Here is a 23718-nt window from a genome sequence, read left to right as displayed (position 1 = left end):
CCCCACCAGGGCTCATCTGCAGATGGTTTTGGAACCAACATCCTGGGATGGGGCTCTCCGGCGGGGCCACGGTGTGGTGGTGCCTGTAGGACCCGGAGGCTCCCGGGAGCCCGGGCCGAGCTGGGCAGCCCGCTGATGCCCACCCCCCGCCCCCAGGCCTGTGCGGGAACTTCAACCAGAACCAGGCCGACGACTTCCGGACCATCAGCGGCGTGGTGGAGGGCACGGCCGCCGCCTTCGCCAACAGCTGGAAGACCCAGGCCGCCTGCCCCAACGTCAAGAACAGCTTGGAGGACCCCTGCTCCCTCAGCGTGGAGAACGGTATCCCCAGCCTGGGGGTGGGGGGGGCCTCGGGTTACCCTGCGGCCGGGCCTGGGAGCCGCCCGTCTGTCTCACCCGGGCTCCAGGGTGGCCGGGGCTGGGGGGTGAGCGGGGCGGGGTGCGGGGTCACCGACAGGCTGCAGGCCCACCCCCGGGGGGGTGCCCGCTGCCCTGTGAGCTGGGCCCACGCCGCGCGGCTGGCGAGCCCCCAGCTCCGGTTCGGTTCCCCCAGCGGAGCGGCCCCCACAGGGCCTGCGTATGCCGAGCGGCGGCTGGGCGGGTGGGCAGGTGCGCGGCAGGAGGTGTGGGAGGAACGCCAGTGACCGCTGAGCTGTGCCCGCGACGGTCCGCGTGCCTGCCCTCCCCAGAGAACTACGCCCGGCGCTGGTGCTCTGTGCTGACCGACCCTGCTGGGGCCTTCTCGTCCTGCCACTCTGTCATCAGCCCTGGGCCCTTCCACTCGGTGAGACCCCCGGCCAGCCCCTGGGTGGGGTGGGGTGCTGGGGGCAGGACATGCCCCACTCCCGGCTCCCTCTCTCAGCACCGCCCACACCTCCGTGGCCGAGGGGCATCGCACTCTAGGGACATGGCCACTGCTGGTGTGTTCGGCGCCTGGGGCGGCTGTACCAAAGGGCCACAGACTGGGGGGGCTGACAGCCGGGGGCATCTACCCACTGCCCAGGTCCTGGAGCCTGAAGGTTAAGATCATGGTGCTGGCAGAGGGTCCCCCGGGAGTCCTTCCTGCCTCTCCTGCTTCTGGGGGCCACAACGCTGCATCACCCCAGCCTCTGCCTCGTGGCCTCCTCCTTGTGTGTCTGGGTTCAAAGCTCTCCCATAAGGACACCAGGTGTGTGGGTCCAGGCCCACCCTAATGACCTCATCCTAACTTTGTCACATCTGCAAAGACCCTGTTTCCAACAGGGCCACGTTCACAGGCCCTGGGGTCCTGACGTGGACACATCCTTTGGGGGGGACACAACTCGACCTGACAGTTGGCTCACAGGCCGCTTCTCTGGAAGCCAAAGCCCTAACGCTCAGTGACTCCAGCCCCCGGGAGTGTGTGTCCACAGCTGGAAGACCCAGGCCCACTTTGGGGGGCTGCACCCCGTGCCAGCACCCTCCCGGCCAACTCAGCTCCAGACATCTCCGGCCTTCAGTCTCCCCCCACATGCAGCTCAGCCAATGACGGATCTAGAACTCAAGCCGAGCCCTGTCCTGGTCCCGCAGAGACCCCTCCCTTGGACCCTGTCCTCAGCCTGGCCTGGCCTCTCCCATCCCTCAGAGCAGCATGTCCCCGCCCCCCCCACCACCACCGCGGCCTTACACCAAGCTCCCCGCGGGAGGCCCCGCTGCCCTCTGTCTCCTGGCCCAGACGGGGGTCCCAGGAAGGATGGACACGGAGAGAAGGGTCCCTGGTGGGCTGGGGTCCCTGACGTCCCAATGCCCCCCCAGAACTGCATGTTTGACACGTGCAACTGTGAGAAGAGTGAGGACTGCATGTGCGCGGCCCTGTCCTCCTACGTGTGGGCCTGCGCCGCCCGGGGCGTGCTGCTCGGCGGCTGGCGGGACGGCGTGTGCAGTGAGTGTCCGCCAGCCGGCTTCATGGGGCACGGGGTGGGGATGCGGGGGGACCGGAGACCCTGGGGCGCACCCCACCACCTGTCCTCAGCAAGAGCCTTAGGCCTCCCCACCCCGTCCAGAGGGGAAGCCAAGTCTCGGGCCGCTCCAGCCCCAGCTTGGACGTGGTCAGGCGGGGTTGGACGGGCTGCCCGGCTACTGACCTGTATGTAACCTGCCGGCCCCCAGACAAGTACATGAGCAGCTGCCCCAAGACCCAGAGCTACGCCTATGTGGTGGACAGCTGCCAGCCCACCTGCCGCTCCCTAAGCCAGGCTGATGTCACCTGCGATGTGGCCTTCGTGCCTGTGGACGGCTGCACCTGCCCCTCGGGCACCTTCCTGGACGACACCGGTGGCTGCGTGCCTGCCGAGGCCTGCCCCTGCTACTCGCATGGCTCTGTGCTGGCTCCAGGGGAGGTCCTGCACGACAACGGTGTGGTGTGGTGAGGCCCCTCCCCACTGTCACCCCCTCCCCGATGTCATGCCCCCCAACCCGCCTGTTCCACACACAGAGATCTCCGTGCCTCCCCCAGGGGACTTTAAAACACAGAGGACACCCTGGGGAGGGAAGTTCAGCCCCGTGCACCCCGTAGCCATTCTGAGAGGGACCCCTCCTCTGGCCCGGGAAGGTGTTCCAAGGGTCTGAGGCCCGTGGGGGGCACGGTGTGTGCCCTGGAGGGCCCACCTGGGTGCACCCCTGTCCTGGCCTCCCCCACCCCCTCCCGCCCGACTCCAGGTACCTTCCCGGCACCTCTGCTCATTCACTCAGTGCGTTCGCGGGGATCTGGGGCCCTCACCGTACCCCAGAGCAGGCGCCTCCCTCCCCTCATGACAAGGCCCGGGGGCCCAGCCAGCCGAGATCTGGGTGAGGTCTGTGGGGCAGCGGGCAGCTGCCCAGACCGGCCATCGTTCTCATCTCTTGTAGTTCATGTGTGAGCGGGAAGCTGAGCTGCCTGGGAGCCGTGGAGCAGAGCACAGGTTCTACCCACCCCCGCCCCGGGCCTCCCCCCGTCAGGGCCCCGCACCACCCCCCGACGACCAAGGGGAGGGGCTGCTGCCGGGCCGGGCGGCCCACCCAGCGTGGTCTCCTCCTCAGGGTGCGTGGCCCCCATGCTGTTCCTGGACTGTAGCAACGCCTCCGCGGACACGCAGGGGGCCGAGTGTGTGCGGAGCTGCCACGTGCTGGATGTGGACTGTGTGAGTCAGCTGGGAGGGCACGGCAGTGCTGCCCGGGGCCAGGGGTGGGGGGCAGCGTCCCCTGCCCCTCGGTGTCCCCGAGCCGAGCCGGACGAGCCGCTGATGGACGTCTGCCTGTCCACAGTTCAGCACGCGCTGCGTGTCGGGCTGCGTCTGCCCCGCGGGGCTGTTGGCCGATGGGAGCGGGGGCTGTGTGGCCGAGGAGGACTGCCCCTGCCTGCACAACGAGGCCGCGTACAAGCCTGGGGAGACCATCAGGGTCGACTGCAACACCTGGTGTGTGGAGGGGCCGCGGAGGGGGTGGTGTGGGCGGAGGCCACGGGGACCGCGGCCCGAGCGGGCCTTGGTCAGGATGTCCTTGGCAGGAGGCCGGAGAGGAGCTGAGGCCTGGAAGGCCCTGGGTGGCCCGTTCGTCCTCTGGAAGGTGCCCAGGGACTGGCCTTCTCTGCCCAGCAGACGGCAGGGCCGGTTGAAGCTGCCCCCAGGGCCGTGGGCCCTGCACCCCAGGCGCCAAGGGTTAGGGGAGCCTGCAGACAGGAGCCCAACTCGGGGGTGAGGTGTCAGATCCCACGTGCCCCAAGCTCCCTGCTCCATTTAACCCCTCCAGCCTGGGGAGGGGCACCACCGCACTCCTGTTTTATGGAAGAGGCACTGTGTCCTCGTCCTCGTCACAGTCGTGACAGGCTCGGCCGCGGCCGCCTGGTGAGGTGGTCTCCTGGCCCGGCCCCCTGAGCAGGGCATCACCTCCCCTCCCCTGCAGCACCTGCAGGGGCCGCAGGTGGGAGTGCAGCCACCGGCCCTGCCTGGGCACCTGTGTGGCCTACGGGGACGGTCACTTCATCACCTTTGACGGCGAGCGCTACAGCTTTGAGGGGAGCTGTGAGTACACGCTGGCCCAGGTACGCGGCCCCCCTTCCTCAGCCAGCACATGCTGGCCCAGGTACATGGCCCCTCGCCCGCCCCCCCCGGCCAGCGAGCTGGCCCTGGGGCCGTGACCACGTCCCTCTCCTCCCCTTCCCAGGACTACTGTGCGGGCAATGACGCCAGCAACGGGAGCTTCCGCATCGTCACCGAGAACGTCCCCTGCGGGACCACAGGCGTCACCTGCTCCAAGGCCATCAAGATCTTCCTGGAGGTGAGGGCACCTGGGAACCATCTCCCTCCCTCTGCAGCCCCGTTGGAGCCCCAGCCGGGGCCCCTGGACCTCCAGGAGTGGCCTCGGGTCTCAGGGCTGCAGTGACAGCCACAGCCCGGGGACTTGCGACCTGAGAAATTAATTCTCTCGTGGTTCTGAGGCCAGGCTCCCGCCACAGGCTCCAGGCGAGGGTCCTTCCTGCCTCATCCAGATTCTGGGGGCTCCTGGCTTGTGACCGTGTGCCCCCCGATCTCTGCTCTGTCCTCACACGGCCCCTTCTCTGTGTCCTTTTCACCTGTCTGACCTGGTAGCAACCCCCGTCCCTGGATCTGGGCCCTCCCTAAATCCACGACGGTCTCACCTCCAGATCCTTCACTTCATCACATCTGCAAAGACCCTTTTTCCAAATCAGGGCACATTTGCGGATCCTGGGGGTTAGAACTCGACGTGTCTTTTTGGGGGGCCTTCATTCAGCCCCCCACACCTGGGGTGACCAGTTCTAGCAGAGGGTGGTCAGAGTTCACAGTGCAGAGAGCAGAGCTGCTTACGGGGGGCCGCTTCCCACCCGCCCCAAAGGTGGGGAGAGGCGTGAGGAAGGCAGCAGAAGCATGGGCGGCAGGCCCGAGATGGGGCCGGCTGGTCTCCTGCAGCTCCTGTGCCCTCCGCCCCACTCTGCTTGCCCACAGCTCCCAACTTCCCACACACCTGTGCGGGCTCCCAGCCTCTCACCTCAAGTTTGCAGACAGTGTCAGGAGTCCGGCTCACTCCTGACGCCAGCCCCGTGCATTGGGACTCAGCACCCACAGAGCCCCTGTCCTGGGCCACGGGGGGAAGGGGGCTCCGGCCCCAAAGCTGGCCCCTCAGCTCCCTGCCCCTCTGCAGAACTATGAACTGATCCTCCACGAGGGTTCCCACAAGGTGGTGCAGAGGGGCCCAGGCGGAGACCTGCCCTACAAGATCCGTTACATGGGCATCTACCTGGCCGTCGAGACCCGCAGTGGCATGGTCGTGTCCTGGGACCAGAAGACCAGCGTGTTTATTCGGCTGCGCCAGGAGTACAAGGTGGGGGTGGCAGGCTGCAGGACCCCCTTGGGGAGGGACAGAGCTCTTACTCCTAGACCTGGCCCAGCAGTGCAATCTGGCAGCTCACGGACTGCTGAGGGCTGGGGAGGCCATGCACAATGTCCGCTTCCCAAAGGGGCATGTTGAGACCAAACCGACCAGTGGGCGTGTCAGTCCTGGCTGGAAAGCGCTCGTGGCTCCCTGGTCTCTGCACTCAGCTGTTCCATGCCCGCTGGGCTAAGGTTCTATAGGGGAGCAGGTGCCTGCCTGCCTGTCTGTCTGCCTTTCTGTCCATCTGCTTACCTGTCTACCTGCCCACCTGCCTGCCCACCTGTCCGCCTGCCCACCTGTCCACCGGCCTGCCTGCCTGTCCATCTGCCCCACTGTCTACCGGCCCACCTGCCTACCTGTCCACCTGCTTATCTGTCTACCTGCCCACCTGCCTGCCCACCTGTTTACCTGTCCACTTGCCCGCCCCTACCTTTCTACCTGTCTACTTGCCCACCTATCCGCCTGTCCACCTGCCCACCTGCCTTCCTGCCCACTGCAGGACTCCTCGTGCACCCCGCCTTCCTGAAAGTTCACTGGGTGCTACCTGGGGGAATAGGGTGGCCTGCAGTCACGCCTCCCAGGCCAGGCTCTGTGCTGCTCCCTCAGGCCACCCCCTGTAGCCCCACCCTGTGCCCATCTCTGTGTCCATCTGCAGGGGAGGGTCTGCGGGCTGTGTGGGAACTTTGACGACAATGCCCTCAACGACTTCACCACGCGGAGCCAGTCCGTGGTGGGCGACGTGCTGGAGTTCGGCAACAGCTGGAAATTCTCCCCGTCCTGCCCGGACGCCCAGGCCCCCAAGGACCCCTGCACCGCCAACCCGTACCGCAGGTCGTGGGCCCAGAAGCAGTGCAGCATCATCAACGCTGTTCCCTTCAGCGCCTGCCATTCTCAGGTGGGCCGAGGGGGTGCTGGGGCTGCCTCCTTCCCTCCTGGAGGGACCTGGATCTGGCCCAGGCCTGTCCTCCGGAGACGGCCTTGACCCTGACCATTGTACACGGCACACTGTGTGGACCTCCCGCCAGGCGGGTACCCACGTCCCCAGTCCTGCTCTGCTTTCCCTGATGGCACTCAGCCTCATCCCCCGGAAACGGGGCTGCGAGCCACCCAGGGAGGACCTCAATGTCACCTCTCGGTCCTCCCCCACATTCCCTGAGCCGCCAGCCCCCAGCACGGACAGAAACCTCAGGGGGCCTCAGCCCAGCCGGGCCCCACGGAAGCGGAGGATTGCCACGGCCTGAGAGCCTTCCCCGAAGCCCTTCCCGCTACTTAACAAGGACCGCAGGGCCCACGCACCGACTCGGTCTCGCGATCCGGGACTCACGGGTGCCGAGCACGCGGCGTAGCGGGGCTGGTCCGCGGCTGACGCTGGCCAGCCTGCGTGAGGCCTCGCGTCCCGCCGGGCTCGCAGCCCCCGCCCGCACCCCGGGTGCCCTGCCCGCTGGCTCAGAAAGTCCTTTGTGAACCTGACACAGCAGTCTCCACCTCGGGCGGTGCTGCCCGTGGTGGCAGATGCGAGACACGGTGGCCCTGGTCTCTGCCACCTGGGAGGGAGGAGCGGGGGGCACCCCCTCACCCTGAGGAGACAGCACCCCGTTTGCCAGGACAGGTCACAGCATGGTCACGGGGAGGGCTGGCCTACAGCTAAGTGAGTGGCCGAGCAGAGGCGAGGGAGGAGTGGCGGGGGTGGGTGCCCAGGTGGGCGCGTCGCAGACGGCAGGTGGGGGGTTGCCGTGCAGATGGGGAGCCGGCTGCCCAGGGGCCGGGGATTGGCTCTTCTCACTGAGCAGACCCCACCCCCCAGGTCGACTCCACCAGGTACTACGAGGCCTGCGTGAGCGACGCGTGCGCCTGCGACTCGGGGGGCGACCGCGAGTGTTTCTGCACGGCCGTGGCCGCCTACGCCCAGGCCTGCCGCGAAGCGGGCGTGTGCACGTCCTGGCGGACCCCGGACATCTGCCGTGAGTCGGGCTCTGGCCATGGTGACTAATGAGGCGCCAGCTCTGGGGCCTGATGGGCACGCGTGCACACGTGAGGACATGCGACACGTGTGTACCACGCGTACGTGCTCACGTTCGTGTGTGTACAAGCCAGACAGGCAGGTCGCCCCCAAATGGGATGGCTCAGCGGGGGACAGGAACTTGGGGGGCAGGCCCTGAGACCCCTCGGACCTGGGAGGAGTGAGGTGACGGGGCCCGGCGGGCGCCCACAGCCTCTCTCCCCCTCACTCAGCCCTGTTCTGCGACTACTACAACCCCCAAGGGGAGTGCGAGTGGCACTACCAGCCCTGCGGGGACCCCTGCCTGAGGACCTGCCGGAATCCCCGCGGGCACTGCCTGATGGACCTGCCAGGCACGGAAGGTGAGGGCAGGCTGTTCCAGGGAGGCCATGCCTCGTCACCCCAGCACAGCCACAGGCAGCGGGGCAAGGGGGCTCCTGCCTCCCCACGCCCACCCTCGGGACGGGGGGACAGAGATGGGTGGCGGCTGGGGCAGCCCCACCACCTGGCCTGAGAGGGGAGTGTTCTCCCTGCCCTGTGCCCACCACAGGTTGCTACCCAAAGTGCCCACCCAGCAAGCCGTTCTTCAATGAGGACCAGATGAAGTGCGTGGCCCAGTGTGAGGGCTGCTACGACGAGGATGGAAACTACTATGATGCGGGCACCAGGGTCCCCACGGCGGAGAACTGCTGGAGCTGGTGAGCCAGTGGCGGAGCGGGGGTGGGGTCTGGGAGGACAGGAAGCAGGGCTGGCGCACACAGTAAGGCCTGCGCCCTGCTGGCCCTCAGCTCTTCTCTCTCTGCCTCGCAGCGACTGCACCTCCAGAGGCCTCCAGTGCACATACAGCCCCGCGGGTAAGCGGGGGCCTGTTGGTTTGAGGGATGGGGGCTGGGGGCTCTGAATGAGCCCCGTGCCTGTCCGTCTCCAGCCTGTACGTGCACCTATGAGGGCAGAACCTATGCCTATGGAGACGTCATCTACAACACGACCGACGGGCTGGGCGCCTGCCTGATCGCCATCTGCAGAGACAATGGAACCATCGTCCGAAAGGCCGAGGAGTGCCCCGGAACCACACCCACAATGACTTTCACCTTCACCAGCACTGCGGCTCCGCCCTCCACCACGGGTAAGCCTGGCAGACACACCACTGGTCCTGCCTCACTCGCCAGAGCCCCTGACCCCGGTGATGGTCTGGGTGCCAAGGGAGAACCCAGTGGGCACCTGGTACAGGTGTCCTGGGTGCAAAGGATGGCCAACGCTGGGGCAAGGGGACATGAGTCACCTCTCCTCTGGGCTGGCGAGGACGCAGAGGAGGCTGACGGGGACCCCGGCACCCCACCCACAGGCTCGGTCCCCACACCCTCCACCGTGTGCGTGCGGGAGCACTGCCGCTGGTCCGACTGGTACGACAGTGGACGTCCAGAGCCGGGCATGGAAGGGGGCGACTTGGAGACATTCGAGAACCTGAGGCAGAGGGGCTACCAGTTCTGCCCGGCCCCAGCGCATGTCGAGTGCCGGGCCCAGCAGTTCCCGGGTACGCCTTTGGAGAAGCTGGGTCAGAAGGTGGAGTGTGGCCAGGCCCGGGGGCTGACCTGCCTCAACAGTGAGCAGAACACCCTGCTCTGCCACAACTACGAGCTGAGGGTCCTCTGCTGCGACTACGTGCCCTGCAGCACCAGCCCGGCCCCGGGCACCAGCCAGCGGCCATCCTCCCAGCCCCTGCCCACCTCCACCCAGACCACACCCACCAGAGGAACCTCCCTCCTGTCCACGGCGGCCTCCACCTCACAGACCCCATCCACCAAGTCCACCTCAACCGTGACCAGAGTGGGCGGCAGCTCTGTGGTCCCAGCCACCACCACCTGTGAGCCCCGCTGTCAGTGGACAGAGTGGTTTGACGAGGACTACCCCAAGTCCGAAAAGGCCGGAGGGGACGTCGAGTCCTACGACAAGATCAGGCGTGCGGGAGGGGCCGTGTGCGAGCAGCCCCAGGGCATAGAGTGCCAGGCCGAAAACTTCCCCAACGTGAGGCTGGAGGAGCTGAATCAGCGCGTGCACTGTGACGTCAGCTTCGGCCTGGTCTGCAGGAACGACGAGCAGGTGGGCCTGTTCAAGATGTGCTACAACTACAGAATCCGCGTGCTGTGCTGTGGGTACAGCCACTGCGGGGAGCCCACGTCCCCCACCACCACTGCCACTGCGTCCACTGCTACAGTCACCACTGCCACCTCTACAGCTCCCACTGCCACCGCATCCACTGCCACAGCCCCCACTGCCACTGCTTCCACTGCTACAGTCACCACTGCCACCTCTACAGCTCCCACTGCCACCACATCCACTGCCACAGCCCCCACTGCCACCTCTACAGCTCCCACTGCCACCGCATCCACTGCCACAGCCCCCATCAGCACCACCTCCACTGCTACAGTCACCACTGTGGCCACCTCTACAGCTCACACTGCCACAGCCCCCACTGCCACTGCTTCCACTGCCACAGCCCCCACTGCCACCTCTACAGCTCCCACTGCCACAGCCCCCACAGCCACCACCTCCACTGCCACAGCCCCCACTGCCACTGCTTCCACTGCTACAGTCACCACTGCCATCTCTACAGCTCCCACTGCCACCACATCCACTGCCACAGCCCCCACGGCCACCACCTCCACTGCCACAGCCCCCACTTCCACTGCTTCCACTGCTACAGTCACCACTGCCACAACCTCCACTGCTACAGTCACCACTGTGGCCACCTCTACAGCTCCCACTGCCACCACATCCACTGCCACAGCCCCCACTGCCACTGCATCCACTGCTACAGTCACCACTGCCACCTCTACAGCTCCCACTGCCACCGCATCCACTGCCACAGCCCCCACTGCCACTGCATCCACTGCCACAGCCCCCACTGCCACCTCTACAGCTCCCACTGCCACCACATCCACTGCCACAGTCCCCACCCCCTTAGCCCCCACGTCCCCCACCTCCACCGCCACAGCCACCACTGCCACAACTTCCACTGCTACAGTCACCACTGCCACCTCTACAGCTCCCACTGCCACCACATCCACTGCCACAACCTCCACCGCTACAGTCACCACTGCAGCCACCTCCACTGCTGCCACTGCCACAGTGGCCACCTCTGCTACCACAGCCACCACGTCCCCCACGGCCTCCAGCACCACCACCGCTGTGCCACCAGCCACGCCGCACACAACATGGCTGGGGAGCACAGGGGTGACCAGGTCCCCCGCCAGCAGTGCCACACCAGCACCTTCCCTTTCCACGGGGCTGACAGCCCGAGTGACATCCTCGAAGCCCAGCCACACGGGCACGCTCCCAGTGTCTGCCACGTCGGTCCTCCCGACTCACACAGCCTCAAGGGGGCCCTCCCCGGCGTCAGTGACGACGCAGACCTCCACGTCTCAGCTGTGGACGGGAGCAGCAGTGAGTACAACGGGCACCACCTCCACGGGCCCGCCTGAGACCAGCACATCGGGAAACCTGTCGTCGACGGCCACCACCACCTGTGAGCCCCGCTGTCAGTGGACAGAGTGGTTTGACGAGGACTACCCCAAGTCCGAAAAGGCCGGAGGGGACGTCGAGTCCTACGACAAGATCAGGCGTGCGGGAGGGGCCGTGTGCGAGCAGCCCCAGGGCATAGAGTGCCAGGCCGAAAACTTCCCCAACGTGAGGCTGGAGGAGCTGAATCAGCGCGTGCACTGTGACGTCAGCTTCGGCCTGGTCTGCAGGAACGACGAGCAGGTGGGCCTGTTCAAGATGTGCTACAACTACAGAATCCGCGTGCTGTGCTGTGGGTACAGCCACTGCGGGGAGCCCACGTCCCCCACCACCACTGCCACTGCATCCACTGCTACAGTCACCACTGCCACCTCTACAGCTCCCACTGCCACCGCACCCACTGCCACAGCCCCCACTGCCACTGCTTCCACTGCTACAGTCACCACTGCCACCTCTACAGCTCCCACTGCCACCACATCCACTGCCACAGCCCCCACTGCCACCTCTACAGCTCCCACTGCCACCGCATCCACTGCCACAGCCCCCACTGCCACTGCATCCACTGCCACTGCATCCACCGCTACAGTCACCAGTGCCACCTCTACAGCTCCCACTGCCACCACATCCACTGCCTCAGCCCCCACTGCCACTGCTCCCACTGCTACAGTCACCACTGCCACCTCTACAGCTCCCACTGCCACCACGTCCACTGCCACAGCCCCCACTGTCACTGCTTCCACTGCTACAGTCACCACTGCCACCTCTACAGCTCCCAGTGCCACCACATCCACTACCACAGCACCCACTGCAACGTCTACAGCTCCCACTGCCACCACATCCACTGCCACAGCCCCCACTGCCACTGCATCCACTACTACAGTCACCACTGCCACCTCTACAGCTCCCACTGCCACCGCATCCACTGCCACAGCCCCCACTGCCACTGCATCCACTGCCAGAGCCCCCACTGCCACCTCTACAGCTCCCACTGCCACCGCATCCACTGCCACAGTCCCCACCCCCTTAGCCCCCACGTCCCCCACCTCCACCGCCACAGCCACCACTGCCACAACTTCCACTGCTACAGTCACCACTGCCACCTCTACAGCTCCCACTGCCACCACATCCACTGCCACAGCCCCCATCGGCACCACCTCCACTGCTACAGTCACCACTGTGGCCACCTCTACAGCTCACACTGCCACAGCCCCCACTGCCACTGCTTCCCCTGCTACAGTCACCACTGCCACCTCTACAGCTCCCACTGCTACCACATCCACTGCCACGGCCCCCACTGCCACCACATCCACTGCTACAGCCCCCACTGCCACTGCATCCACTGCTACAGTCACCACTGCCACCTCTACAGCTCCCACTGCCACCACATCCACTGCCACAGCCCCCACTGCCACCACATCCACTGCCACAGCCCCCACTGCCACCTCTACAGCTCCCACTGCCACCGCATCCACTGCCACAGCCCCCACTGCCACTGCATCCACCGCTACAGTCACCACTGCCACCTCTACAGCTCCCACTGCCACCGCATCCACTGCCACAGCCCCCAATGCCACTGCTTCCACTGCTACAGTCACCACTGCCACCTCTACAGCTCCCACTGCCACCGCATCCACTGCCACAGCCCCCACTGCCACTGCTTCCACTGCTACAGTCACCACTGCCACCTCTACAGCTCCCAGTGCCACCACATCCACTACCACAGCACCCACTGCCACCTCTACAGCTCCCACTGCCACCACATCCACTGCCACAGCCCCCACTGCCACTGCATCCATTGCTACAGTCACCACTGCCACCTCTACAGCTCCCACTGCCACCGCATCCACTGCCACAGCCCCCACTGCCACTGCATCCACTGCCAGAGCCCCCACTGCCACCTCTACAGCTCCCACTGCCACCACATCCACTGCCACAGCCCCCACTGCCACTGCATCCATTGCTACAGTCACCACTGCCACCTCTACAGCTCCCACTGCCACCGCATCCACTGCCACAGCCCCCACTGCCACTGCATCCACTGCCAGAGCCCCCACTGCCACCTCTACAGCTCCCACTGCCACCGCATCCACTGCCACAGTCCCCACCCCCTTAGCCCCCACGTCCCCCACCTCCACCGCCACAGCCACCACTGCCACAACTTCCACTGCTACAGTCACCACTGCCACCTCTACAGCTCCCACTGCCACCACATCCACTGCCACAGCCCCCATCGGCACCACCTCCACTGCTACAGTCACCACTGCGGCCACCTCTACAGCTCACACTGCCACAGCCCCCACTGCCACTGCTTCCCCTGCTACAGTCACCACTGCCACCTCTACAGCTCCCACTGCTACCACATCCACTGCCACGGCCCCCACTGCCACCACATCCACTGCTACAGCCCCCACTGCCACTGCATCCACTGCTACAGTCACCACTGCCACCTCTACAGCTCCCACTGCCACCACATCCACTGCCACAGCCCCCACTGCCACCACATCCACTGCCACAGCCCCCACTGCCACCTCTACAGCTCCCACTGCCACCGCATCCACTGCCACAGCCCCCACTGCCACTGCATCCACCGCTACAGTCACCACTGCCACCTCTACAGCTCCCACTGCCACCGCATCCACTGCCACAGCCCCCACTGCCACTGCTTCCACTGCTACAGTCACCACTGCCACCTCTACAGCTCCCACTGCCACCGCATCCACTGCCACAGCCCCCACTGCCACTGCTTCCACTGCTACAGTCAGCACTGCCACCTCTACAGCTCCCAGTGCCACCACATCCACTACCACAGCACCCACTGCAACCTCTACAGCTCCCACTGCCACCGCATCCACTGCCACCGCCCCCACTGCCACTGCTTCCACTGCTACAGTCACCACTGCCACCTCTACAGCTCCCACTGCCACCGCATCCACTGCCACAGTCCCCACCCCCTTAGCCCCCACGTCCCCCACCTCCACCGCCATAGCCACCACTGCCACAACTTCCACTGCTACAGTCACCACTGCCACCTCTACAGCTCCCACTGCCACCACATCCACTGCCACAACCTCCACCGCTACAGTCACCACTGCAGCCACCTCCACTGCTGCCACTGCCACAGTGGCCACCTCTGCTACCACAGCCACCACGTCCCCCACGGCCTCCAGCACCACCACCGCTGTGCCATCAGCCGCACAGTCCAGGACATGGCCAGGGAGCACAGGAGTGACCAGGTCCCCCGCCAGCAGTGCCACACCAGCACCTTCCCTTTCCACGGGGCTGACAGCCCGAGTGACATCCTCGAGGCCCAGCCACACGGGCACGCTCCCAGCGTCTGCCACGTCGGTCCTCCCGACTCACACAGCCTCAAGGGGGCCCACCCCGATGTCGGTGACGACGCAGACCTCCACGTCTCATCTGCGGACGGGAGCAGCAGTGAGCACACCGGGCACCACCTCCACGGGCCCGCCGTCCACCTCGCGCCCTGAGACCAGCACGTCGGGAATCCTGGTGTCGACGGCCGCCACCAGCACAACCAGTTGTCAACCCAAGTGCCAATGGACAGAGTGGTTTGATGTGGACCTCCCCACCTCGGGGGTCGGGGGCGGAGACATGGAGACCTATGACAACATCCGGGCTACGGGTGGCAAGGTGTGTCGGCAGCCACAGAAGATCGAATGCCGGGCAGAGAGCTACCCCGAGGTGAGCATCGATCAGATCGGGCAGGCGCTCAGCTGCAGCCTGGAGGTCGGGCTGGTCTGCAGGAACGAAGACCAGAGGGGGAAGCTCACCACGTGCTTCAACTACAACATCCGTGTGTACTGCTGCGACGATGTCCGGCACTGCCCCACCACGGCTTCCCCCCACCTCACCTCCACCACACTCCCCGCCACCAGCAGCCCCACGGCCGCGGTGCCGTGGCTCTCTGCCGTGACCCAGACGGGTGCCCCCACCACGGTCCCTTCAGCTTCACACAGGCACAACATCACCTTCGGGACTACCTGGCTGCCCACCTCCGAGAGGCTCAGCACTAGGGCTCCCACCTACACCCGCTCCCTGCACCCCACGGCCTCCCCTCAGGCCACAGAGCTCCCCACCAGGCCCTCCGAGACCACAGCCGGACCCCCCATCACCACACCCAGCACAGGCCAGGCCACCCCCACCCGTGTGACAGGTGCCTCCCCCACGGGGACCACCCAGGGGGTCTCCACCCCCACCCGTGTGACAGGTGCCTCCTCCACGGGGACCACCCAGGGGGTCTCCACCCCCACCCGTGTGACAGGTGCCTCCTCCACGGGGACCACCCAGGGGGTCTCCACCTCAACACGTGTGACAGGTGCCTCCTCCACGGGGACCACCCAGGGGGTCTCCACCCCCACCCGTGTGACAGGTGCCTCCTCCACAGGGACCACCCAGGGGGTCTCCACCCCCACCCGTGTGACAGGTGCCTCCTCCACGGGGACCACCCAGGGGGTCTCCACCTCAACCCGTGTGACAGGTGCCTCCTCCACGGGGACCACCCAAGGGGTCTCCACCTCAACCCGTGTGACAGGTCCCTCCCCCACGGGGACCACCCAGGGGGTCTCCACCCCCACCCGTGTGACAGGTCCCTCCTCCACGGGGACCACCCAGGGGGTCTCCACCTCAACCCGTGTGACAGGTCCCTCCCCCACGGGGACCACCCAAGGGGTCTCCACCCCCACCCGTGTGACAGGTCCCTCCCCCACGGGGACCACCCAGGGGGTCTCCACCCCCACCCGTGTGACAGGTGCCTCCTCCACGGGGACCACCCAGGGGGTCTCCACCCCCACCCGTGTGACAGGTCCCTCCTCCACGGGGACCACCCAGGGGGTCTCCACCCCCACCCGTGTGACAGGTCCCTCCTCCACGGGGACCACCGAGAGCGTCTCCACCCCTAGTCCCTCTGCCTTCCCGGGGTCCCCACCCATGACCACCAAGACAGGCTTGCCCAGTGTCTCTCCTACAGGTCCCCTTTTGACTTCCCCCATATCGACCGCCCCCGGGTCCCCACCCACCACCCCTTCCTGGTCTGGGGTGACCTCTGGCAGCCCGGGGACCTTCCCCATCTCCACCGCCTCTCCCAGCCCCACCACAGCCTGCCTTTGCCACGCCTTCGGAAAGCTCTTCCTACCAGGTGAGTGGAGCCCTGCAGCCTGGACGCTGGGTCCTGCGGGCCGTGTTCATGTGCCTGCCTGTCCGGGGATGCCCTCCTGTCCCCCCTCCCTGGCTGACCCAGTGTTTCTGTATTTGTAGGGGACATCATCTACAACAAGACCGACGGAGCAGGCTGCCACTTCTTAGCCATCTGCAACCAGCGCTGCGACATCGACCGCTTCCAGGGCACCTGCCCCACCTTCTCACCCTCGGGGACCACGGCCTCTGTTCCCCCCACCACCCCAGTTACCGGCTGCAATCACACCATCCCTCCCCGACAGGTGTGCCTCCCGCCTCCTCCCTGAAGCACCAGGCCCTTCCGTGTGCACAGGGTCTCGGGCGCCCGTCAGGGTGACGGCACAACCCCCAGCCCCTCGGTGACCCCTCCACAGCTAGCTTGGCTGCAGGGAGGCACGCGGGGTCTGGGCCTGGTTAGCGCCGGCCCGGCCAGGAGGCGGGGCAGCCCTGCCCAGGCCGAGGGGGCCCTGAGGCTGCGGTGGCGGCGGTGAGGGCGGGTCTCGCAAGTCCACCTGGTGAGCGCTCTGCCCTCCTCTCCAGGTGAATGAGTCCTGGACCCTGGAGGACTGCACGGTGGCTCGGTGTGAGGGTGACAACCGTATCGTCCTGCTGGGGCCAAAGCCGATGGGCAACGTCGTCTGCGTGAACGGGCACCTGCCCGTGAGAGTGCGGAGCGGGGATGGGCCCTGTGACTACAGCTACGAGTGCGAGTGTGAGAGCCCGCCACTGGGGCTGGCGGGGGAGGGGATGCGCCGCCAGGCATTTGGGACACGCACATGTCCCCCGTGCCCGATGCCCGGGATCGCTGAGCCCACCCCCCGTCAGGCTTGGCGGTTTGAAGGGAAGCCGGGGGTTTCTGAGATCAGGGAGAGGAGGGGATCATAACCTGAGGGGTCCTGAGCAGATTTCCCCATGGAGCAGCACGTGGGAGGGGGTGATCTTACAACCCCCGGGGGTCCTGGGGCAGCTAAAATGAAGGACCACAAACTGGGTGGTTCAAAACAACAGAAAGTGATTCTCTCCCAGTCCTGGAGACCAGAAATCCAAGATCCAGGTGTCTGCAGGACCGAGCTAGCCCCAGAGCTTTAAAGGAGGGTCCTGTCTGCCCCTTCCAGACTTGGGGCCTCAGGCGCCCCGGGCTGTGGCCGCGTCCCTCCCACCTCTGCCCCAGTCATCACACGGCTTCCTCTCTCCGTCTCTTCCGTCTCTTAGAAAGACACCTGTCGTTGGATTTAGGGCCACTCTGGTAACTCAGGATGACCTCACTCCATGATCCTTAATCACAGTTGCAGAGACCCTTTTCCCAAAGGAGGTCACGTTCTTAGGCTCTGGGTGGACGCGTCTTCGGGGCCCCCATCCGATCTGCTATACCCATGTCATAAACGAGAGGACTGAGGCCCTGGGGGCTGAGTGACTCCCCAAGGTGGCGGCTCTGGGTGGCACTGGGTGAGGCCTGTCCACACCCCCCAGGCTCCTGCAGCGGCTGGGGGGACGCCCACTACGAGACCTTCGACGGCACCTCCTACTCTTTCCTGGACAATTGCACCCACGTCCTCGTGCGGGAGATCCAGCCGCGCCACGGGAGCCTCAGCGTCCTCCTACACAACCACTACTGTGAGGCCGCCGCCAGCTGCCCCCGCGCCCTCAGCGTCCACTATGAGTCCATGGACGTCGTCCTCACCACCACCCCTGGCGCCGACGGGCAGGAGGAAAGCCTGGTGAGTGCAGGCAGCAGAGTGGCACTGGCCTGTCCCAACCTGGTTAGGGAAGGCAGGGGCCGGCAGAGGCCCGGGAGCCCTGGTGCACATAGAGCGCACTTCCTCCGCGCAGAGGGCAGCTCCCACGGAGCCTCAGGGGAGGCAAAGGGCACGCTGCGACCTGGGGCCCCAAGCACAGTGACTCCTGAGCAGGGAAGCAGCGTGGGAGGTGCCCGCGGCCAAGAGCACCCTGGGACCCAAATGCGCCGACTGTGACCCCAGGCCCGAGGGGGCATCTGCACTTCGGGGTGCAGATGCCGAGGAGGGGGCCCAGCGTATGGCAGGCAAAGCCCCAAAGGCCAGGCCGCTGCCCCTCGGCCCAAGTCACGGGTTCCCCGGTCACGTCCCCAGATCCTGTTTGGCCAAATGCGGGTGAGGTCGAGCTTCAGCAAGAACGGCCTGACCGTGATGGCGACGGGGGCCACCGAGATGAGCATCGAGATTCCCGCCGTCGGCGTGAGCGTCATCTTCAACGGGCGGGTCTTCCAGGTCCGGCTGTCCTACAGCCGCTTCAGCTACAACACCGAGGGCCTGTGCGGTGAGCAGGGCCCCGCAGGACGCCTGCTGGGGGAGCGAGGGGCCGGGCACCACCGCTGCGGGCACGTGCCCCCAGGCGGCCCTGGCTCTTGACCGCCTGCCCCTGCCACAGGTTCCCATCTGCTCCCCCTGCCACCTGCCCCGGCCGGCAAGCAGTGTTTCATAGCTGACTGGCTGCCAGGGAAGCTGCGGGGATGGAAGGGGAGAACGGGATGGTCCAGGGCCCCCTACAGTGATGCGCCTGCCCCGCCCTCCAGGCACCTGCACCAACAGCCGCAGGGATGACTGTCGCCGGCCCGACGGCACCACGGCCCCCACCTGCCAGGACATGGCCCAGTCCTGGCTGGTCGCCAACAGCAGTGGGGAGGGCTGCTGGGCAGCGACCGGCCTGCCCCCGACCACCAGCCCCTCCTTGCCGGTACCCAGCACACCCACCTCCACTCCGTGTCCCCCGGAACCCCTCTGCGAGCTGATGCTGAGCCCGTGAGTCCTCTGCGTGGGCTGGCGGTCGGGGTCAGCCACCCCCGGGGCATCGCCTTGGCCTCTGACTGGCCCTACCTGCAGGGTGTTCGCCGGGTGCCACGGCCTCATCCCGCCCGGCCTGTTCTTCAGCACCTGTGTCAGCGACAGCTGCAGGCCTGGCCGCCCTGAAGCGCTCTGCCAGAGCCTGGAGGCCTACTCTGCGCTCTGCCGCGCCCGGGGCGTGTGCCCCGACTGGCGCAACGCCACCAGCGGGCTGTGTGGTGAGTCGGGTGTGGCCGCGGGGGGCCCTGGCCTCCTTGGCCCACCTGACGCCCGTCCGTGTGTCCGCAGACCTCACCTGCCCACCCACCAAGGTGTATAAGCCGTGTGGCCCCGTGCAGCCCAAGTCCTGTAACGCCAGGTGAGCCCAGCAGACGGGGACGGGATAGGACGGTGGGGACAGCAGGCCTCCCAGGCCTGCCTGAAGGGTCTGGGGGGACCCAGGAGGAGACCCACAGAGGGTCCGGGACCCCAAGCCCCAGATCTCAGGGTGCCCTTCCCCCACCCTGGACTTCCGGAGTGACCCCAGCCCCCCACCATGCCCACTGCACTCCTCCTCGGACTGCCCTGGTCGCCTTGCAGGAGCCAGAGCCCGGCGAGCAGGGGGCTGGCAGAGGGTTGCTTCTGTCCCGACGGCCACATCCTGTTCAACTCCCACACGGACATCTGTGTGCCTGAGTGCCGTAAGCAGCCGCACACCTGGGCCCTCCCCAGCCCCGCAGAGCGGGATGCGGAGGGCCACGGGGCGGGCACACCCCGGCCTGGGCCCGCCCACCCAGCTCTGCCAGCAGTGCAGGGTGGGCTTGAGCCTTCCTGAGCCCCCTCCTCAGTGACCACCCCCTCGGGTTCTCGGGGGCTTCTGTCCCCAGCAGGAAGAAGAGGCCTCTGTTGGGGGGAGGGGTGGCCAGGCCTGCTGGGCCCCAACCCCAGCACTCCCAGTGACCCCCTTTCTCCCCGTTCTTCCCTCCCAGCCTGCGTGGGACCAGATGGGCTTCCCAAACTTGTGAGTGCTCTGCCCACAGCTGCCTGACTCCTTGCTTGAGCAGAAGGAGGGCGGGCGTCCCCATCTCAGGGCGGCAGCTCTACCTGGGCCAGGGAGGGGCTGGTGTGGGCACCCCAGCGTGAGCTGCATCACCGCCACGCGCCTGCTCCAGAGACGGGGAGGCTGAGGGCTGGACGCAGCCCCAGAGGCCGGGGCACCACCCAGGAGCCCTGGGGGACCCTGACCTGGTCTGTTCCAGCCCGGAGAGCGGTGGGTCAGCAACTGTCAGTCCTGCGTGTGTGACGAAGACTCCGTGTCGGTGCAGTGCGCCCCCGTGGAGTGCGAGGCCCGGGACCGGCCCGCGGAATGCAGCCGGGCCGGCTTCGTGGCCCAGACCAGGCCCCTGGCCGACAACCCTTGCTGCATGGAAACTGTGTGTGGTGAGGCCTGCACCCCAGGGGACCGGGTGGAGGACGGTGTTGGGCACAGGCCGCCTGGCCGGCAGGCCTGCAGGGCGGAGGAGGGTTGCAGGGTCCTAGCTGGACTTGGCTGGACCACGAGGTGGGGAGGCCTCTTGGGCCTTCATTTTTCCACCTAAAAATGAAGCTGATGGCCTCTGGTGTGCCCTGGTACCACCCAGGGTCTTGGGGAAGACCGGGGAGGTGACAAAGCGTGGGGACCCTGAAGGGCAGCAGAGAGCCGTCAGCTCCCATGGAAGGGGCGCTCTCTGGTCCAGCGAGGGTAGCTGTTACCCTGGGAACCAGAGTAGCCAGAGGCCAGAGGGCGGGGACACCCCAGGCAGCCCCCCCAACTCTCCCGCAGTCTGCAACAGAAGCACGTGCCCCCAGAGCCCACCCAAGTGTAGGCCGGGAGAGGAGCTGGCCTGCACCCAGGCGGAGGACAGCTGCTGCCCCACCTTCAGCTGCCTTGAGTCTCTGGGGTGGGGGTGGGGCCGGGGGGGGGTCTGAACCCTTCCTTCCGCTGCCTGGGCAGGTCCTCAGCCCTCTCGTCCCTTCCAGGGCCTCAGCTGTGCACCTACAACGGCACCGTCTACGGGGTAAGGGCTCAGCTAGGTGGTCGGGGTAGGGCGGAGAGCGGGTCCGGGGTGGGCACATCCGCCGAGGGATGCCCCGTGTCCACTCCTTGTCTCCCCACGCCCAGCCCTATTCAGCCCCTCCCGCCATGACAGCAAGTGAGTCGAGGCTCCGGGCCCTTTACAGGCACCTTCTGTAGAGAGCCTCTGGGAGCTTAGCTCTCCCAGCAAGAGCTTCGGGGCAGGACTGCACCCTCCCACCCCTCCTGCCTGCCCGGGGCCCCTGCCTGCCCTGGTCTGTGCTCAGCCAGCGGGCACATCCGTAATCCCATGTGAAGAGGAGAGACTGCTCTGTGGGCCTCACCGACACGGGGAGAGGTCCTGGCCCTGGTACCCCTCAGGGCCCTCAGTGTCACCTCCCCTCACCCTGTCCACTGCAGGTCGGTGCAACCTTCCCAGCGGTCATTCCCTGCCACACATGCACCTGCCTGTCCGTGGGCACCCACGACCCGATCGTACAGTGTGAGGAAGATGCCTGCGACACCACTTGTCCCCAGGTGAGGCCAGCCTCCTGGGCAGACCCAGGCCCCTGGGGCAGCCCCCAGCCACCACACCCTAGGGTCCAGGAAGGGTCTCCAGCTCAGGCGAAGCAGGAGGATGGTGGAAGGGGTCTTGGGCGACGGGCAGGACCTGCAGGGCTAGGATCAGGTTCCTGGAGGGCACAAGTGCAGAAGGTGCTGGAAGCAGGGGTGAGGCTAAGAGGGGACACTGGGGCAGGGCAGGGGCACTGCCTCACAGAGGAAAGGCGCTGCTAGGGAGGCCCTGGGCCCCTGGGATATGGGAAGGAGAGCAGGAGGCTGACGAGCCAGGCTGGGGCTGAGGGATGTGACCCGCCCCCCCCTGTCCCCAGGGCTTCCAGTACTCGAGGGTGGCCGGGCAGTGCTGCGGGGAGTGCGTGCAGACGGCTTGCCTCACGTCCGACGGCCGGCTGGTCCAGGTAAGGGGGGCTCAGTCTCAATCCCCGCGCCCCAGAGACCCTCCCCGCCAGCTCTTCTCTGCCCACCAGATAATCCTCAACCCGGCCCCCACACTCCCCCTTTTATTTCAGCCCAATGAGACCTGGGTCAACAGCCTCGTGGACAGCTGCACGTTGTACCACTGCCAGGCTGAGAACGGGCCCCCTGTGCTGACCCCGACGCCCGTCGCGTGCCCGGACGTGTCCAGCTGCAGGGTGTGTGTCTGGGGCTCAGGCCCGCCCCGGAGGCCCCGCCCACGCCCAGAGCCCCACCCACCCGGAAGCCCCACCCACCCCCACCCCGGGAGGCCCCGCCTGCCCCAGCTCGCTCTCTGTCCCCCTTCCCCCGCAGGGCATCCTCAGGAAAATCGGCTGCTGCTACTCCTGTGAGGAAGTGGGTAAGTCGAGGCCCGCCTTCCCGCCCCCAGCCCCGCCCACTGACTCCTCCCGAAGCCAACCCCGCCGCCGGAACCCGACCCTGAGCGGGAGGTGACGTGGGGGTGCGGCGCGGGCGGGGACCTCAGAGATCCGCCTCCACCGCCTTTCGTCTGCCCAGACTCCTGCCAGGTACGCGCCAGCATGACGGTCCTGCGACACCAGGGCTGCGCCACCCAGGCCGCCGTCAGCGTCCCCTTCTGCGAGGGCTTCTGCCCAGGAGCGGCCCGGTGAGCGGCCCGCGCCTCCCCCCACCCCCGGGACACACGGGGACACCACCCGGTGCCCCACGTGTCCGTGTCCCTGTCCCTGTCCCTGGCCGGACACCTGGCGCTGGGCTGGGGCTGGAGGGCCCAGCTTGCTACAGGAAGGAAAGAAGGGCCGCCCCAACAGGGCTGCACCAACCCTGGGGCCTTCCCTGAGCCCCAGAGCCCGGCCTGGGAGAGCTTGGCTGGGCCATGTGGGGCAGGGCACCAGGGCTACCACCCAAAGGTCAGAGTCCACGTGCAGGACAGGCAGAATCCGGGGGGACCAGACTGTCTGGGCAGAGCTGCTGGCAGAGCCCCACCCCACCCCCGATGCCCGGGCTGCAGCCAGCTGTGGGCAGACGGGCTGGAAGAGGCAGGAGGATGGGTCCAGGCCTGGCTGGAGGGCCCCGGGCAGGTTCCTGGAGGAGGGGTCTGACAGGGTCAGCAAGTCAGAGGAGCTGCTGTGGGAAAGAAAGGGGGCCTGGCTGGGGAAGGTCGGGGTTCAAAGTGACCGAGAGCGCTGCCCGGGCCAGTACAGAGAAGCCCCGAGCGCTCAGGGAACAGGCACGGGGCCGCTGTCTCCCGACCCCTGAGAAACCAGGAGCCGGGCAGTCCGGGCGGTTGTGGCTGGGTGAGCAGGTCCTGAGGGCCGTACGTCTGCAGGTACTCCATGGGGGCCCGGGCCACGCAGTGCCCGTGCATCTGCTGCAAGGAGACCAGGGCCCACCAGGAGGTGGTAACCATGCAGTGTCCCAACGGGACGGCCTTCCAGCACACCTACACCCACGTGGACGAGTGCAGCTGTGGCCCGTCTTGCGTCTCCTCGGCCCAGGCTCCCGAGGACAGCACCCCCAACTTCCCGATCTATGGGTCCACCACTGTCTGACGCATTCTGCCCCCCCTCCGCCCGCCCCACCTGCCCCACCTGGAGCCAGAACACGCACCACCCAACCACGGAAACCGCGGGAGCCCACGCACACCTTCCGTGGATACCACTGCCCCCGCCCACTTTACCCCTGCCCCAGGTGAAACCCAGGCCCTGGCGGGTGACAGCGTAGTGAGGGTCGGCTTGAGGAGGACCCCAGGCTGGGGG

General features: G+C 66.9%; 1 protein-coding gene across 1 annotated transcript in view; it reads left to right on the top strand.

Annotated features, from left to right (window-relative positions):
• LOC136127078 (mucin-5B-like) overlaps positions 1-23511 on the top strand; it is a 33158-nt gene extending 9647 nt beyond the window's left edge. Inside the window, exons 18-52 of the mRNA XM_065882493.1 lie at positions 157-321; positions 690-784; positions 1774-1900; positions 2128-2383; positions 2866-2918; positions 3037-3137; positions 3262-3413; positions 3898-4036; positions 4159-4272; positions 5155-5334; positions 6041-6280; positions 7190-7346; positions 7618-7746; positions 7935-8082; positions 8195-8238; positions 8313-8510; positions 8730-16058; positions 16178-16359; positions 16637-16808; positions 17567-17814; positions 18205-18391; positions 18648-18873; positions 18955-19133; positions 19204-19273; positions 19495-19595; positions 19884-19915; positions 20154-20334; positions 20717-20821; positions 20914-20951; positions 21368-21484; positions 21838-21924; positions 22036-22158; positions 22295-22340; positions 22499-22607; positions 23289-23511. Coding sequence (XP_065738565.1) covers positions 157-321; positions 690-784; positions 1774-1900; positions 2128-2383; positions 2866-2918; positions 3037-3137; positions 3262-3413; positions 3898-4036; positions 4159-4272; positions 5155-5334; positions 6041-6280; positions 7190-7346; positions 7618-7746; positions 7935-8082; positions 8195-8238; positions 8313-8510; positions 8730-16058; positions 16178-16359; positions 16637-16808; positions 17567-17814; positions 18205-18391; positions 18648-18873; positions 18955-19133; positions 19204-19273; positions 19495-19595; positions 19884-19915; positions 20154-20334; positions 20717-20821; positions 20914-20951; positions 21368-21484; positions 21838-21924; positions 22036-22158; positions 22295-22340; positions 22499-22607; positions 23289-23511 — 12053 coding nt within the window. The remainder of the gene's footprint in view (positions 1-156; positions 322-689; positions 785-1773; positions 1901-2127; positions 2384-2865; positions 2919-3036; positions 3138-3261; positions 3414-3897; positions 4037-4158; positions 4273-5154; positions 5335-6040; positions 6281-7189; positions 7347-7617; positions 7747-7934; positions 8083-8194; positions 8239-8312; positions 8511-8729; positions 16059-16177; positions 16360-16636; positions 16809-17566; positions 17815-18204; positions 18392-18647; positions 18874-18954; positions 19134-19203; positions 19274-19494; positions 19596-19883; positions 19916-20153; positions 20335-20716; positions 20822-20913; positions 20952-21367; positions 21485-21837; positions 21925-22035; positions 22159-22294; positions 22341-22498; positions 22608-23288) is intronic.
• Positions 23512-23718: the final 207 nt, after the last annotated feature.

The sequence above is a fragment of the Phocoena phocoena genome, chromosome 8 (assembly GCF_963924675.1).
Source record: "Phocoena phocoena chromosome 8, mPhoPho1.1, whole genome shotgun sequence".
NCBI classification, from domain to species: domain Eukaryota; kingdom Metazoa; phylum Chordata; class Mammalia; order Artiodactyla; family Phocoenidae; genus Phocoena; species Phocoena phocoena.
The sequence above is the reverse complement of the archived record's forward strand: the minus strand, read 5'-3'. Positions and strand labels throughout refer to the sequence as shown.